The sequence below is a fragment of the Hakea prostrata genome, unplaced genomic scaffold (assembly GCF_041222555.1).
Source record: "Hakea prostrata isolate BN-2017 unplaced genomic scaffold, UWA_Hpros_2 contig_245, whole genome shotgun sequence".
Lineage (NCBI taxonomy): Eukaryota > Viridiplantae > Streptophyta > Magnoliopsida > Proteales > Proteaceae > Hakea > Hakea prostrata.
The window spans coordinates 16,281-34,006 of record NW_028291364.1 but is presented as its reverse complement, the minus strand read 5'-3'; the positions used below and the strand labels follow the sequence as shown (position 1 = coordinate 34,006).

The 17,726-nt window shown below is 38.2% G+C and overlaps 1 protein-coding gene across 1 annotated transcript in view; it reads left to right on the top strand.

Moving 5' to 3' along the window:
* Positions 1 to 364: 364 nt before the first annotated feature.
* LOC148998611 (molybdenum cofactor sulfurase-like) overlaps positions 365 to 17,726 on the top strand; it is a gene marked incomplete at its 5' end in the record, with an annotated part of 30,980 nt that continues 13,618 nt past the window's right edge. The window contains 7 exons of the mRNA XM_089141832.1: positions 365 to 467; positions 7,065 to 7,181; positions 9,489 to 9,566; positions 9,693 to 9,794; positions 11,128 to 11,227; positions 12,047 to 12,151; positions 17,384 to 17,511. Coding sequence (XP_088997958.1) covers positions 365 to 467; positions 7,065 to 7,181; positions 9,489 to 9,566; positions 9,693 to 9,794; positions 11,128 to 11,227; positions 12,047 to 12,151; positions 17,384 to 17,442 — 664 coding nt within the window. The remainder of the gene's footprint in view (positions 468 to 7,064; positions 7,182 to 9,488; positions 9,567 to 9,692; positions 9,795 to 11,127; positions 11,228 to 12,046; positions 12,152 to 17,383; positions 17,512 to 17,726) is intronic.

Genomic DNA, 17,726 nt, shown 5'->3' with positions numbered 1-17,726 from the left:
TGGTATCATGCATATTTCTATGTCTTTGCTTTGGACCCAACTTAGTTGTGAAAAAAGCTGAGTTGGACTGAGATTTCTGTGAGTTGGTGTGCTTCTTTTAAAGGTAAAATTAATGTAAAATACAGAGATAGTATCGAGATCTTGCTGAGATACTGAGATACCACCAGGACCTCGCCAAGATTCTAAGATTTCATTGAGATTATGTCTACTCTTGGTTGAGATTTTTTCTATTTCTAGTCGAGATCTTGGTGGGTTTCTCAATCTATGGTATTATGTACATAGGAGCCTTTATTGTTGTTGATGCTGTTGAGTTGTAAATTTCTCTTGTGTGAATGGCTGATGTACTGTTTCTTAATTTTTGAAGGCATACATCTTCTCTTTCCACTTATCTGAAGAAAAAGCTTTTGTCCGCAAGGCATGCTAATGGAGCTAGTGTTTGCACAGTCTATGGAAGAGATAACCCAAAGGTTTGTTTTGTATTTAAAATTTGGCTCTTGATGATTTTTTTTCCAACTATTTTCTCTGTATTATGAATTTTATTGGGAATATCATTGCATGGTGGAATGATTTGGTAAAAATATATGAAGAGAAAAGAATCTTGTATCAATAATTTGCTTCAAGATGAAGGATTATCAATTGATTTTGGTTAAATATTATGGACTTTGGGTTTAATAAAGGCATTGATGGGTTGAAAGATTATAGGGTCGTTCAGATTCAGAATTTTATTACAAGTGGTGGTGATGATGGGGCAAGTTTTTTATCATATTTTATTATTCACTATGGGGCTCTTACTGGGTTAGGCTATTCCCAAATGAAGTTCTGGTGAAAAATGAAATACTCGGTGCCCAAGAGAGGAAGGGATAGCCTAGGATTTATTTTGACTGAACTAAAAAAATTTAACACCAGGGGAAGAGGAGGGAGGGTGATGTAGCCTCACTTAAATGAGGGCCAGTTCTTCCAATATCATTACATGAATCTCAGTTAAGGACAAATTGAGCTTCTAAAAGGTTTCAGTCAGAACAGTGTAAAGTTTCTTGTTCGGGCAAAAGCCACGAAACAAGGATGGAAAACACGTCTGATTCCCTAGAACAGGTCCTCTAATTCTAATATATTACTAATGAATGAATGCTGTACTCATCTTTGTACTCTGATCTGCTGGTTAGGTCTTAGGACAGCATTGGATGGTGTTATGAATGGAAAACAGGGAATGGAGTTTGAATGATAGATTGGATTCTGAGATGGATGGTGCGCAATTTCAGGGGCTGCTAGTGAGATATGGGGATATGTATGGAATGCTGTGAGGAGGTGTAGAGACAGGCTTGAAGGGGTTGGGAATTAAACCGAACATAAGAAGGGGTGGAAGGGGAATGGAAAAACTGCTGACTTACTTGACGGACTTGTAATGACTGAGTTGAGGTGCGCAGTGACAGGTTGAAACCACGGTCAAAGTGAAACTTCAATTGGAAAGCTAGACACCTTGTCAGTCCAACACCTGGAGATCCCTTATCATTTCTGGAGCAAAATTTCTCTCTCAGATAAACGCACATAGGTTGAAATGCTCAAACTTCATTTATCTATATGATACAGATCCAGCATCAAGTTGGCCTTTCATTTAATAAAATCAACCTAGGGTTGATAAATATGGATGCTACACCTTTTTTTAATATTTTTGTGTGGTCATGGGCGTGTTTTACAGGCCCAAAAGCTCAATGTCTAGGCTAAGTACAAAAAGAGGTGAATTAACTAGTTTAATTGAATGCTGAAATGTTTGGATGCATGACCCCGGTCACCCCCCTCCTCCTTGCCCTCCCTTGCCTCCAGCACCCTACCCTCCGTCAGCCACCTCTCCTTTAGCCACCACTCCTGCTCTTCCTCCTCTGTGATCCCCCACCCCTTAGATTTCTCTCATTCTCCTTACCCCCATCCCCTCTACGAATGTAATACATCTGCATCATTTTCCTCCCCTGACTGTTGGTGGCTGTATCACTGCCTTCTGCTCAGCCAGTGTCCTTGACGATAAAGCTTCTAATTGGAGCTGTTACTTGGTGGCAAGGAAAAAATTTCGATCGATATGAACATTTCGACCTTGGAAAAGGTAACCTCGAAATTTTGACCGACACTGGATACTTTTTTCCTGATTCTTGAAAACTCAATTTCGAGCCTCAAATGCACTCAAATTGATTTGGATTTTTGCATACTAGCTATTTCAAGCATAATAAACACTATAAAACTATTAGTTTACTAAAAAACTACTGAAAATGTAACATCCAACATTCCAAGTATATAGTACATGAATCAGAGAAGAAGCAGGAATGTTATTACTTACAAGTCTATTCTATTCAAGCCTTAAGGTCTCCCTCTTCCGTATGCACTTCATACAAATGACAATATAACTCCCATGATGTTTGCCCCCGCCCCATATAGTTTTGGATATAGTCAAGAACTGCATCTCTGTATGTGGCCTCATCCACATGCATAAGATTCCCTAACGGTGGGAAGTTGTGAATCTCCAAAGGAACTGGTGGTGGTGGGCCTTGTGGCTATGGAATAGTGTGGAAGATCTGCTTAACAAATGAAAGACCACCCTGGCTCTCAAGACTAGGAGAAGGATAAGGATACTGATAAGGTCCCAGTGGCTGACTCCGATAATCGACAGTGGGAGGGACACCATAAGCTCCATAGGCCGCTCCATAACCATAAGGCTCCACTCATGGCTGACTGGCCTGACTCTGAATTTGATAGCCAGGAGGGACACTATATGATCCATAACCATAAGTCGACTCGGTAAAGCCAATACTCTCCACAGCAGTATCATATGAGGACTCTGCAGGCCTATGCCATCCGGATCCTCTGGAGGTGGAGGAGTCTCTAGCATCATCAATGCTCATCGATCTCATAGATCCCACCAAGCTCTCGGCATCGGATGGACGGTAGGACCCATATGATGGCGTGTCCTCTGTGCTCCAGCCGTGCTGTCTCCCCTTCCCCTTCCTCGAATATGTAGAGGAAACATTTTTGCCTCGAGATGTAGCTCCAGTATGGTCTAAATCCTGTGTCGCGTGGGTGAACTGACTCTCTCCTGTGAATCTCGGTGGTCGTCCTCCCCCCCTTTGACTCTCACGTACTGCTGGTGGTGGTGGTGGTGGTCTGTCCCTAGGATCAGCTGAATCCTGATCACGAGGTCCCATTCCCTCCTTATCCCCTCCATCATCATCGTCATTGCCATCGTCATCATCACCACCATTGTCGTCATCGCTGGAGGCCTGAGTCACCTCATCCTTAGTGTCGGACCAGAAAATCAAATCCTCACTCTGGGTGGATGCACTAGGGTGTGGCACGAAGGGACGGGCGGGCTCTGCATGTGGCCTCCCCTCCTGGGCCATGAAGTCCCCCACATCAGCCCCCATCTCCTCTGCAATCTGACTATTGGGAAGACCTCCCTCCTCATCCAGCAATCCATCTCCACTATCCCTGATCAAGTCAACTACTTGGTTATCATCATCATCCATCTCAAATATGTCGGCCAACTCGATATTGGTGCTCTCTCTATCCATCCCCTGTCTAATATGATCCTCTCTCAGTCTCATATTATAGTGTAGGTAGACAAGGTCCTCTAGACACTTCACACCCAATCGGTTGCGCCTCTTCGAGTGAATGAGGTCGAAGGTGCTCCAATTTCGCTCACAACCAATGGCAGAACATGTCTGGGAGAGCACTTTGCTTGCAATCACACTCAAGTGGTGTGAGTCATGTCCAAATTGCAACCACCACTCAGCTGCAACAAACATAGACTTCAAGTCATTTTAATACTTAAATAACTAAATTAAAGATAGAATATAATAATTAAATGTATAATGAAATAAATGAATGAACTTACCCGGAGGGGCGGTTTCCTGTCCTAATACGGCCACAGCATGACCGAAGCTCCTAGTGGCATCCTTAAAAGCCTTTATCTAATATATAAAGAGAAAAAACAATAACTAGTTACTAGGTTAATGACTTAGTATAAAACTACGAATTGTGAATATCAAATGATTCAAATCACTATCTCACCTCCATAAGGATGATTGCTTGTTTAGCTGTTTCCGGTTCGGACTTCTCCACTACAGTTTGGACAGCATCCATCAAATCTTGCCTCATCCCAAGATTGTCCTTGTAATGGTACTTGGGATTTAAATAGTATGCTGTGTAAGAAAAAAATATGTCATAAAAGGGAATAGTTAATGCTTAATAGTGTGATAACTTAATGAAAATTAAATTAAATACTAGACTTAACAACTCACTAGCCTTATGCAGTGGATGCTGCAGCATAGACTCCCATCTACTGTTGATGATTTGAAGGACTTTCTTGTTGCCGCGTGGGTGGACCTGAGCAACTTGCTGCTTCATCCTATCTACTGCAGCAAATATGTGTGGTAGAGTAGGTTTTCTCTACTGATCTACCATCCTCAACACATTCACCACAGGCTCAAGCATCTTCACCACTATCCTCACATTGTGCTAGAAAGTCTCATCGAGGATGATCAACTGTGCTCTCCTTCCTCCCACTGATGAAAAACCCTCACAGTTAAACCACTTCTCTGATGCAAACATACTCCTAAGGCCAGTCTTCCTACTCTCAAAGCTCTGCAGTGCTATCCAATTAGTAGCAAATCTGGTTATGCCTGGCCTTACTAACTCACCCTGACACTTGTCCCTCATCATCCTTAATGCATAGGTGTGGTTATATATGAAGGTGCTAACATGTCGAGCTTGGTACACGGTATTCTTCACAAGCTTGACCTTTCCAATCTCCTTCAACATTAAGTCAATGTAGTGAGCAGCACAAGGAGTCCAAAAGAGCCTATATCTGTCCATCGATCAAGGCATCAAGCCATCAATACAAAGTTATAAAGTGTACATGTATATGTGTAATGTAAATGTAAATATATGTATTTACAAATGAAAATTAATACTATATGTTTAGATACTTGGAGTTCTCCTGCATCTTCAACCCAACTTTCTTGTAGTTGGAGCCATTATCAGTCACAATTTGAACCACATTTTCCACTCCAACCTCCTTCACCACTTGTTTCAATAATTTGTAAATGTATTTTGCATCCTTCTTCTCACCGGATGAATCTACTGACTTGAGGAACACTGTCCTCCCATCACAATTCAACATGAAATTGATGATGGACTGTCTAGTGGGACCAGCTCAACCATCAGCCATCAGAGTCACTCCATAATGATTCCACGTGGGCTTTAATCACATTAAAAGAGGATGTAGTACCATATTGGGGATCTTATGATGTTGGAGTCCATGCTGTAATTTAATCAACTTGAACTTCTGGAAATTATCTAGATGCAGCATTTTGTAGAAGACACATCCAACCTTTTTGTTTAGTGTAACTAAACAGAATGCCTTTGTGGATCTTGTAACTTGAAGCTTCATGCCTTCTAGCATGATCCATCTTATACACCAAGCCCTCTCTTCTTCTTCTTCTTCTTTTTTTTTTTTTTTTTTTTTGTTGGGGTTTGTTGTGTGGGGGGGGGGGGGGCGTTAAAAGATCATTTTTATAAAAAGAAAGAAAAAGAAAACAGTATGAACAAAAGCTGTTAAGCCCAGCTACATTAACAATAAGAGAAACCAAGTAAAGCAGTCATTCCCACCTTTGGCAATGCCATCAATAGGAAAGACCTCATTTTGGAAGCAGAATTTGCGATAAAGCTAGCAATTGGATTTTCTTTCTGGAAACAATGAGACATCTTCCATTCCATAAAGTCTGAGAATCAGAGAATACCTAACCAGCGTGGCTGCTTTGCAAACCACGGGATGCAATTCGTTAACAAGCAAAACCACCAGGTTGGAGTTACATTCCACTCACAAGTTTGGAGTGCACAATTCCCTTGGTCTTTCCAGCCCTTCTATTACTGCTTTAAAGTCTCCTTAAATGTTCGTTTTGAACTCCACCCTCCTCCCCGCGCCGGGGGGAGGGAAAGGAAGGAAGAAGATTTGAGTCGTGAATAAGTATAGCATTTTCATCTTGAAATACTCTTCGGACTCCTACGTGTCCTGGAGATCCTAAAGAGCTACTATCTGTATTACGTTTAATCCAATTTACTTGCAGTGACACCTAAAAGATTTCGAGGTAATCCCTTGGTCTTATTGTTTAGAACGAGACCCCAATCCTGCTATCAATTAGTAACTTCCGTTGAAATAAAGAGTGACCAACTATTTGATGAGAATAGAGACTCAATTCTGGCTCCATTGCAGGAAACACAGACTTCAAAGTGTCTATCTTCGAACGCAGAAAAAAGAGGAAAAAAGAAAAGAAAAGAAAAGAAATAAGAATGCGAGTTCCAACCATTTGGACCCTAAGGCTAGATTCTTCACCTTTCTTTTTCACCAGTAGAATAGACCAGAAAAATTGTTGTGACTTGTGAGATGGCCAACAAACTTCAGAACTCTCTGCAAGTCCTTCCAAATACTAGCTATAAATTCACACTACACAAATAAATGATCAAATGATTCTTCTTCTTTAGTGCATTGCTCACATCTTGAAGGAAACACAGCCCCTTTGCACCTGACCTTATCATCTGTAGCAATGCTGCCATGAAATACTTTTCAGCCAAAAATGAGCTGAAGAGGTTGCAACTTGGGTTTCCAAACAAATGAAGACCAACCCAGCTTTCTCTCATCTCTCAAGTATAATCTCACCAAAATTTTGGATATTTCAGCCAGGACAAAACAAATGGCTATGTCAAAATGAAAAAAGATGCAATATTTCAAAAAATTAGGTCCAAACAATGTACTGTTTTGTTGAGATTTTGGTCATTTTGGAATTTTGCTCCTTAGTATGTTCAGTTTTGCTTCTAAAAAAAAATACAATGTTTTGGTAATGTATTGGTAATATATCTGTCTGGACAAAATGGTCTCCAGACAAAATGGCCTTAGGAGACGACATTTAATACTGTACTTATAACAATTAATGCATATCTCTTATAATCCTTGTCTGTAGAATATTTCTTTTGATTTCCTTGGAGAAGCTTCTAATGTTTGTTTGATCTCTTCCTTCTGTTAGATATCTTCATGCGAATCGGGTCCAACTGTGACATTCAATTTGAAATGCTCAGATGGCTCTTGGGTTGGATACCGTGAGGTGGAAAAATTAGCTTCCTTACATGGAATCCATCTACGGGTAAATTTTGGGAACCCCTGACCTTCCTCACCATGTTTTGCTATTCTAATCTATTATCCAAATTCTATGTTTTGAAGTGCCTAGTAGATTTGATAGTCCACTCACATATTTTTTGGTCTGCTTTAGTCATTTGCAGAGATAAGATAGGTAGCAAACTGCACTTACTGAGAAAAAAATGTTGACATCTGACATTAAGTCTAGGTGTTTGTGTTGGGTCTGATCGGTTCCAACTTCCAACTGCTTATGACCTATCTTTATGTCATCATGTAGCACACTTCTTATTTGTTTCTATTGCCTTATTAATATATTCGCACTATCAGCTAATTTACTCAAAAATAATCATGCAACATTCTGATTATTGTACAAACAGCAGTGGCAACTAAATTAAACAATAGTAATAATAATGTTAAACAGCATTAATAAACTTGCAAGAGAGCTGTAATTCTTATACAAATCAGCGGTAGTAATTATACAAAAATATATCACAGTAGTGTGCACCTATTATATCCCATTTACCTTGATTTGGTAAAAGATTATCCATCTTTACCAAAAAAAAAAGGTAAAAGATTATCCATCCACTTCTTGACTTTCAAGCACTAGTTTTATTTTCAACCTGCACAGTATTTTTTTATTAAATTGCCTACTCACCAACAGTTTAGTGCTCTAGTCTTCCTCAACAGCTGTGTCTTTTAAAATTGGAGTCTAACACTAAGATTTAGTCTCCTTAGACCATTACTGATACCTTACACCTGAGCTAGAAAATCTGAGTCGAAATATTCAAAACAGAACTTGAAAACCGAGGTTACCTAACTTAGACTTGAACTAGGAAAGCAGGTTAATAGTTAATAGAATCATGGAATCAAGAAGCTCATAAATCCAATAACCCTAGGAATAAGTTTGAACTGAATTACACAGTTTGTTCCAACCAGAAAACTAGCTCCACAAAGAAGAATCTAAGAAATATCATGTCAGGGAAAACATGTTTATGATTTGGATTAAGAGAGAAAACTAGTACAAAATTTGATGAATGACAATAATTCTTGCCTCCGTCTAGAGTTTGATGAATGAGAATAACTTTTGCCTACATTTAGAATTCGATGAATGAGAATAACTCTTACCCTAAACCGGAATCTGATGTATAAGAATAACTTTTACCCTAAACCAGAATTTGATGAATAAGAATAACTCGTACCCAAAACCAGAATTCCATTGCCGCTCCCGCTTCTCCTAGTCATTTGCTTTTACGCATTTCTTCCTGATTCTCCTTTTTTTTTTCTTTTCCTTTTTAAATCTTACTTCCTCACGACTTCCCCCCCCCCCTTCACTTTATCACAACTTCTCTACTTCATTTCCAATTAATAATCTTCCCCTTTTCCTTGATTTATTAAAATCATATAAAAATATTAATATTCCTTTGATTCTCATTAGACTTGAACCTTGGTCCTCTTAATCCGTTAGTTGAAGTCCCAACCACTAGGCTAGATTCTCACATGTTTATTAAGCTTATAAATAATACTTAAAATAAAGGACTGAACTACACTAGTACAGTCTAAATTCATGAAATGTCTACTTATCAAAATAACTCTCAAGTCTCAACAACACTTATTTTGAATGCACATATCTGCCCCTAATGTGAAAATCACAAAAATGTCCCTAAGATGAAATTATTGATTTAAAACCGTGAGGCATTACACTTGCTGTGTTTTTCCAATAGCCAGTGTGGGAGTTGCTGCTACAACCCCACCATTCACCACTCTTGGTATTGTGCAAATCTTGGATAGTGGAAGGTATGAAAGAAAAGAAAGGAGGAAATAATTGTGGAAACTGTTGAAAAAAGGAAAGTGGGAAACATATTTTTTTTAGATAACTTTGCTGCTTTTCCACCGCTTTTTCCCCTTGTTTCATAATTTTGTAATAGAATATGACTATGAGTGACTGTGATGGATTAAAGGTGTTCACTCCATTGATTTAGGTCCTATAGTTCTGGTCAAAATATAATATGAATAGTGTTTTGTGTCTTTCTTTTTCCATTGAGGTAGGCAGGTAGCATGTATTTGTTGAAAAGCTCATTGGAGGACTTTGATGCTTGTTTTTATTTTGCATCAAGTGGCATTATTGCTGGTTCCCATTTGCTATAATGTGCAACCTATCCTAACTTTTTTCTTGTTTGTAGAGGTTTTCAACTTTTGTAATATATGATGCATCAAGGGCAATTGCTAATCTGAGAGAACTAGAGAGAAGAAACTAATTAAAGGCTTCCATTATAACCTTAATGGATAACTGACAATGGCTGTAATTTTTCTGTAGACAGGATGCTTTTGCAACCCTGGTGCGTGCGCAAAATATGTTGGATTATCTCATACGGATATTCTGTCCAACATTGAGGTACTTACTCTTTTTCCAACTTCAGTTATTGTCTTTCTGTGTGCTGCTGGAGATGGAGATTTGTTGCATTAATGTTACTGTATGCTTACATCATCATTTTCATTTGTTGTAACCATTTCTGACTAGGCTGGGCATGTTTGCTGGGATGATAATGATATCTTGCATGGAAAACCAACTGGAGCTGTTAGGATATCCTTTGGTTATATGTCAACATATGAAGATGTGAAGGTACTGTTGCAGTGATGCTGTTAGAATAGTATCTATTGTACTATGTAGTATATACCATTTACTGTTATGGTTAGTCAGTGCCTCTGGTAGTTTAAGTGGTTGTGTTTTTTTTTTTTTTTTTTTTCTGCTATGTATAGTGAATGAAGTGGGAGCTCCAAAACAATGTGGAATACTTCCAAGGTTACACAGTCTAATTGATTCCCATTGTTTTTCTCCTTGTCTTTTTTTCTTTATTATTTATAATTTCCAGTGCCATCTGGCGCTTGCTGTCTCTGTTTCTCTCTCATGGGTGCTAACATTAGGAGCTGAGTGCCTCACACTGACACCTCTTTACATTACTCATCTAACTATAGTTATAAACAGAGCTACATGTACATTGCCTGCATATGCATAAGGATGCTATGCTTATGGATGTATAATATTTTTGGAAATAGAGAAAAGAGAGATACTTATTGCAGTATATCGTACTGGTACCTTGTGATACTGATATATATATCATGCCGGTACCATATGATATGGTGCAATACTTATAACCATCCTTATTCCTTGTTTATATTCAACCCTTTTGTTATTCAACAATCAAATAAATCCACAGGGTGGTTTTATTCTTTTCAGGTTGCCCTTAACAGCTCTTCCTACTGGAATTCTGACGCAAATAGAGAATCCATTTCCGCTAGATTTTCTGTCAGGGCCCCCTAATGCTTAGTTTGGAAACTAGCGAAGATTTCAAATATTTCGCTAGTTTTGACATGTCCGAGACAAAATATGAAGCAGAATGACCTAAGCACTCTCTCACTGATGTTTTGCTCTATTTCGTCAAAGTCTGACTCCCCTGAAATTGCCAACCACAACTCGTGGGGAAAATAATACACTGTGTCCGCAAATTTTCAATACTATGCAAGGGATTACTCTGAATAAAATGGGTATCAATACTATAGCCAGCAGTGATACTGTATTATGTTTTTACATGAAACTGATGGACATTTGACTTTGATTTTGGAAGCTCGACTTATACTTTTTTATTTATTATTATTATTTTTAACTCTTGCACAATCTCTGTATATTTTGGGAATGTAAAAGATGGTTATCAAAGTCGAGTTTTTTATTTTTTATTTTCTCTTGAAAATTATGCATATAGTTCATTTTTGACTATAAAAGCTCAAAGATAGTTTTTTAAATTCTGAACTTTCTTATAGATATTTCCTGTTTGATGTTTAGTTTGTCTGCAACTTTCTTGTAGATATTTTCTGTTTGATGTTTAGTTTGTGCACTTAATGTCCGACGAACTAGTTGTTGTTAAACTAAGTTTTGTTTCTACTTTGCTGTCATGTAGAGATTTATCAGTTTCACTGAAAATTCCTTCATATCATTGCCGAAGCAAGCTGGGGTTGGATATGCTTTGCGAGGAAATTCAGTTGACTTGTCAACCAAAGGTAATATCTGACCAAAGCCCCAACTTGATTGAGAATGCATTGTAAAATTCCTGTCAGCTTATGTAAAGAAACATGGTAGTAGAAAGATGAAGTTCAAGGCTTATACCTGAAAATTACCAAGTTGAAGAACAAATAAGCTGCTGTCTATTTTGATTGTTTCAAACTGCCAGGAGGTGCTTCAACTTGTTTCTTCAATTCTGCTGTCTTCTATTCCTTTGTTAATTTCTTATGATGATTACTTGATGTTGAGTTTTTGTGACTCTGTTTTTGGGTGAATTTAAACTATATTATAACTAGCACTAAAGGGAGAAATACAGGAGGGTAAGGAGGGGAGTGGGGGATCCAAGCTAGGCTAGATCTTCCTTAGATTATTCTGCAAAGACGGATCCATCTCACTGTTTTTATGATTATACATGGCTGAATGTTGATTTTTTATGCCACATGTTATATGCCTGATAAAAAAACAATACTGGAATGCACTTTAGACCACCAATGGACTGCTTAGGTGCTGCCCAAGTGTTTGGGAAGGACCTTGAATGCTTAGGATCATCTGGTCCCTTGAAAACTATGCTGTCATTTATCACCTACCCCTAGGCAACTAGGCTATCATTTACAGTTGTACATGCTGGTCTAATCAGACTGCTTCACATGGTAACTCTATCAACTTACCTAATTACACCTAGATGCCTCCCCCATTATTTATTAGCTTCATCAACAGCTTAGAGATCTTAATGCCAGTAGCAACTTTACAAGTATTATATTTTCTTTTTCCAACTACTTTGACTTACTTTGTTACGCATTGATATGTTTAAAATGCAGACAGATGCCTCTCAACTTCGAGTATTCATCTAAAGTCCATCACCATCTATCCGATAAAGTCTTGTGGAGGATTCAGTGTGAATGCATGGCCTTTAAGCAGTTCTGGTACCTTCTATATCCTTTTCACGAAGTGCATTGCCTCTACTTTGTATGTATGAGGCGTTATGTTTTCTACAATGCTGTACCATTAAGCGTTGGGAATGAATCTCAGAACTGAAGTGAATTGATGTATCCTACGAGTGAAGAGTTTCAACTAGGTGCCAACTTTCCAGGATCTCAAGTTCTCAACTCAAAAAGTAAGGGTTTAGGGTTATAATATTCTTGGCGGTTGATGTAACCCAATACTAGGGTCAGGGTTTCTAGAATAATTTTCCATAAAATTAAGGGTTTGCCCAGAATCTTCCAACAAATAAATAAAAAATATTATGGGATGGGTATTGGTGTCTAATAAAGTTGTGGGAAGCTCTTAAAAATGATATGGCTTGGTCTAATTTAGATGGGAATTTGAGGGAAAGTTAAGGAAACAAAAATAGGATCCTAAGGGTTGTTAGGGTTTTTAACAAAATCTATATAGGTAGGGTTTTGGGTAAGATTTGATTTAGAAAAACTGAATGGGATGGTATGGGAAGGTTTAGGGATGATGAAAAAGCAATGGATAAAGAGGAGGGGGTCACATCATCGCAGGTAGGGGAGGGGCTCCTAGGTGTTGTACTTCCTTGTTTATGGCTGTTGTTGACTGTCAATGTGCACATCATGTACATTCCACTAGGGCACGTGACAGCTCCTCTTCATTACCATCTCTTTATAATCATAAAAACAAAATGCTAGACAAAACATTTTCACGGCAAAACAAACAACCTACTTGACTGTCTGACCCATTAGCATATACATAAAGCTTGGAGGTATTATGTCTACATTTGACCTTTCAACAATGTCTAGTCAAGAACATACATTTGCAAAAGAATATATATCTGCACAGTCCAGTTATACAAACATCAAACATAACGAAAGGAATATGAGATTACATCTTCAACTTTAAAGGCATTGACAAGTGGCAACACCTTGCCTTTATCATGAATCTGAGTACCTGTCAACATTTACAATAATGAGCTTTGCAGCCCAGTAAGCAATAAAGGACAACCATGTAAGTAAGTCAGGCAGTTCATTATGCATCAATTATCACATCAAAATCATATAACATCATACATTCCAAACTTTCCTTTCTTTTTCCTTTTCCTTTATCCTTTTCCTGTTCCTTTTTCCTTTTCTTTTCCTTTTCCTTTTTCATTAAACTAGACCTAAGCGCTACCTGTAGAGAGAGCACCATCAGTCTAAACCACACAAGTGGCATCAATCTCAACCACACAAGTGGCATCACTCTCAACCACACAAGTGGCATCACTCTCAACCACACAAGTGGCATCACTCTCAACCACACAAGTGGCATCAGTCTCAACCACACAAGTGGCATCAGTCTCAACCACACAAGTGGCATCAGTCTCTTGGCTCAAGGCCAGGTGTTTTCTACAGGAGGCCATCATCAGTCTAGTATATCTTTCCATTTTTCAGTCTCGCTTCATGCCCTCCCATTTGGGTACATAAGTACCAGGACTTACAGAAGCCATTACATTTTATTCCTTTCTTTATTTCCTTTCTTTTCTTTTCACTTTTCAGTCTTGCTTCATGCCCTCTCATTTGGGTACATAAGTACCAGGACTTACAGAAGCCGCTTCATGCCCTCCCATTTGGGTACATAAGTACCAGGTCTTATAGAAGCCTTTAACATTTTATTCTTTTACTCTTTCTTATATTCACTTTCAAAATTGCCTTACCATGCTCTGCCTATTTCCATGTACATTTTTCATTTCAAGCATCATTCAGTCTCATGCTCTCATATGTAAATGATGGAATGTCATGAATTGTGTTCAGATGAGACTGACTGATGCTTGAAATGAAAAATGTACATGGAAATAGGCATCCAATACACAAAGGCATATATCATGCACTTACCATAAATTGCATCAACGAATAGATAAAATAGACTTTATGTTACCATGTGCATATTACATGTCTACTAAACATAATCACCCACTTAACATTCACAGGTTGGTCAATATCACTTACTTGTTCCATGTGTGTGTGTGTGTCTTGACCCTAAAATCCGCTCTCCCTGCATCTCGATGAATCAATGGCTATTACGAAAACGCAGGAGCCAACAGGGAAATTCCCCCTTTTTATATTGTTTCCTCTTCATTTTCTCTCTCCTCCTTTCTTTCTCTTCTTTCTTTTCTCTCTCCTCCCTAAGGTCTCCTCCTCTCTTGTCTTTCTCTTTTCACTCCACTTTCCCTCCACTCATTCTCTCTCCTCTCCTCTCCCCTCCTTCTCTCTCCTTTCTCCTATTCTTCTTCTACCATTGCAACTTCTCTATTTTGTCTCTCACCTCTCCTCTCTACCTCTCCTCTTACTCCTCCTCTTTCCTCTTTCCTCTTCTCCTTACTATCTTCTAACCGCTTCTGCAAAAATATGAAATCTTCCCTTTTCTCTCCTCTTTCTCTTCTCATTCCTCTGCACGTTTCTCTTCTCCTCCTTAATTCTCTTCACTTTTCTCTCCTCTCACTATTCTCTCAACTTACCTCTCTCTGTTCCCACGCAAATATCATTTTTCTCAACTCTCTCTCCTTCCTCAATTTTTCTGCAGCTTTTCTTATTCTCCCCTTCACTCTTCTCTCCGCCTCTCCTCTCCTCTTCTCGTTTTTTTTTTCTGCCTTGCAGCTCTCTATCTTCCCTTTCTACTTCCTTCTACTTCCACCAACTTTATGTTTGTCTTGTTTGTTTATTACATTATGTACAATCCAAACATGATATGCATAAGGATCACCACGTTACTGCTTTATAAAAATGCCACATTCCCTTCTTTCTCTCTCTTATTAAATGATACCACTCTCCCCAACTCCCAATGCCACATCCTCATGTCCCTCGTATATAGATAATATATATATATATATATATATATATATATATATATATATATATATATATATATATTCTTTATATAATTACCTAATTGGCTTCTTTATGGGCTCATGGGCCCACTCTTTTGCTTACACAGGGCCCACTTTGGAGTGTGAATATTCATACCTTTGGGTTCAGAAATTTACGCTGATCATTTTCTCATCTTCAGTTCAGTCTAATTCCACTGTTGTGAGACCCCCAAGCGATGTCTGACCTTGACCACAATGACATGTTCACCCACAATAATAAAATATTAATAGAAAATGATGCGGGGCATTACACAATGGCTGCTGGAATTGGAAGTAGGGGTGTAAATGGATCGGATTCGGATCGGATAGTGGTAATACCATATCCGCATCCTATTATATTCAGACAGATTCGGATAATATCCTATCAGTTTTCGGACGGATTCAATCGGATTCGGATGATAATCGGATAATTATTTTCTTAAGTAAATTCTTCTAAATTGCCATGTATACAGATTGAATATAGGTTTTCGACTACCTGTTGACATCTTTACCATTTTATTTGTAAGGCTATTTTGAAATTTAAGAATTTAACAACTTTGGTAGTTATTTAAGTAAAAAGTCTATAAAAATAGGCACATATCTCAAGTGAGGAATTATAAAATCAAGAAAAATAAATTCAAATAAGTAACTTAATTGGATAATTTTATCGGACGAATAATAATCAATAAGAAAGGGGTATACCATATCCGCATCCTATTAGTAATCGGACGGATTCAGATATCGCTAAACGTATGCGGATGCGAATTCAGGAGCGGGTTACGGTTATCCATTTACACCCCTAATTGGAAGAACTTGCTGGAGATGTTGAAGAAAGGTAGTAGAATGGGTAGCTGATCTTGAAGAACTTAGCTGGAAACCTGCCGTGGCCTACTCAAACGGGAACCACAGTCTTCACACTCAATATTTTTTTTCTACATAATCAGACCTAACTTACAAAGAAAAGAGTAGGCCTTAATTTATAGCCTACTAAAAAGAACTCAACACTGAGTGGATTCCTTTATAGATTAGGATCCCATCACAATGATCACATCCATTGAACTGAAAATTAAAAAAATCTAAGGGTCCCTAATGGACACATGCTGAAATAAATGTTTAAATAACTTAAAACTCTAATATGCACATGCTAAATTCTATTTAATTAAAGCTCTAGTTGACATGTGCTAGAGTTTAAAAGAACTTAGGACTTAACTACTATTGAACTAATAACTCAAATCCCGACTTCTTAACCAAACTGGACTCTAGAATTATACAGGAATTAAATTCCAACAATTAAAGGCTGAAAATGCCCAAAATACCCCTCCTAGAGGGTTCGACCAGCCTAGGGAGGATTCTTAGGAGCTTCTTGTGGCCCTCACTTAGGGTTTTGGCCAAGGGGCAATTTCATGTTCACATCAGCAGTTGATTGGGATACATAAGAACATGGATTATTGTGGTTGGATAGTTTTTGGAGTGATGTAGGATAATAGGGTCATAGGGTGTCTAGATGGGGCAGGTTCTTGGGAAATGGGATAAAAACTTATTGGAATGATGCAAACATGGAAAGAAGTTACTTTAGTGATATATAGGGGTGATCCCTACAGTTTGGGATGGCTTTGATGGTCAGCTTGGCGTAGATCTGAGTTTAAAATTTGGTTTGTTTAGGAGTATGGAAACAGAAAGAGAAGAAAGGAATTTAGGGTTGTGGAATTTAGAAGGTTAGAAGATTAGAATAAGGAAGAATTGGGGTTGGGGTGATTCAACTTACTTTTTTTGAAGATATTCTTGAACATCAGGTTGAGTGAGGAAATACAGAAGAAAAGAGAAAATAAAAAGAAATTCATTTCATCAATTCATATTATTGTGAGAGAGAAAAGAAAACCAAATTCAGTTCTACAATTTCTAATTTGACAAGAAGACCCAGATAAAATCAAATAGAATTCTGTAGTACAAAGTATCCTAATCTAATTCAAACACTAAACCAAATATTGAATTTAAAAACTTAATCCCGTGTACCATCATTACCCTTACTTTGTGAGCTTATAAATTAGGCCCATTATATCAGTAAACCCAAAAATAAGAAACTTAAATGTCTATGGAACCCACCAATGGGCCAAAAATATTTCAAAGCCCAATTAACCCTTTCTGGGCATTCCCTACTGTGTCATTAAGCTGGCATACAAAGTCTGGGAATGAATGTGTAGGTCTTGTTGTTTTGGCTGTTTTGCTATTCATTATCAGTGGTATTCTTATGTCACATATGTTTTCTAGTGTTTTTACTCATTTATCATGAAATTTGATTCCTTGTGTTTGGCACTAGCTTGTAAATCCTCGTGGAGAATTTCTAATTGTTTGAGAAGGCTGTGCTTGGCGCATTAGTCAAGCATTTTCTTGGTGGATGCTTGGTCATGGGTTCAAGTCATGGAAACTCCCTCTTTGGAAACAAGGGTAAGGTTCCATAATTTCGAGTTTTGACCCTCCCCATGCCCTACTAAATGTAGAAGCCTTGTCCACTAGGTAGGGCATCTTTTTTTTTTTCTATTTATGTGTTGGTGAGAGTTCAAAAACTCATGGCTCATTATCAGACGTGAACACTGAGTGACAAGACGTGAAGTGTGGTTGATGAATAAAGCTTAGCCTTCAAGCAAGTGCTTTTGGGTAAG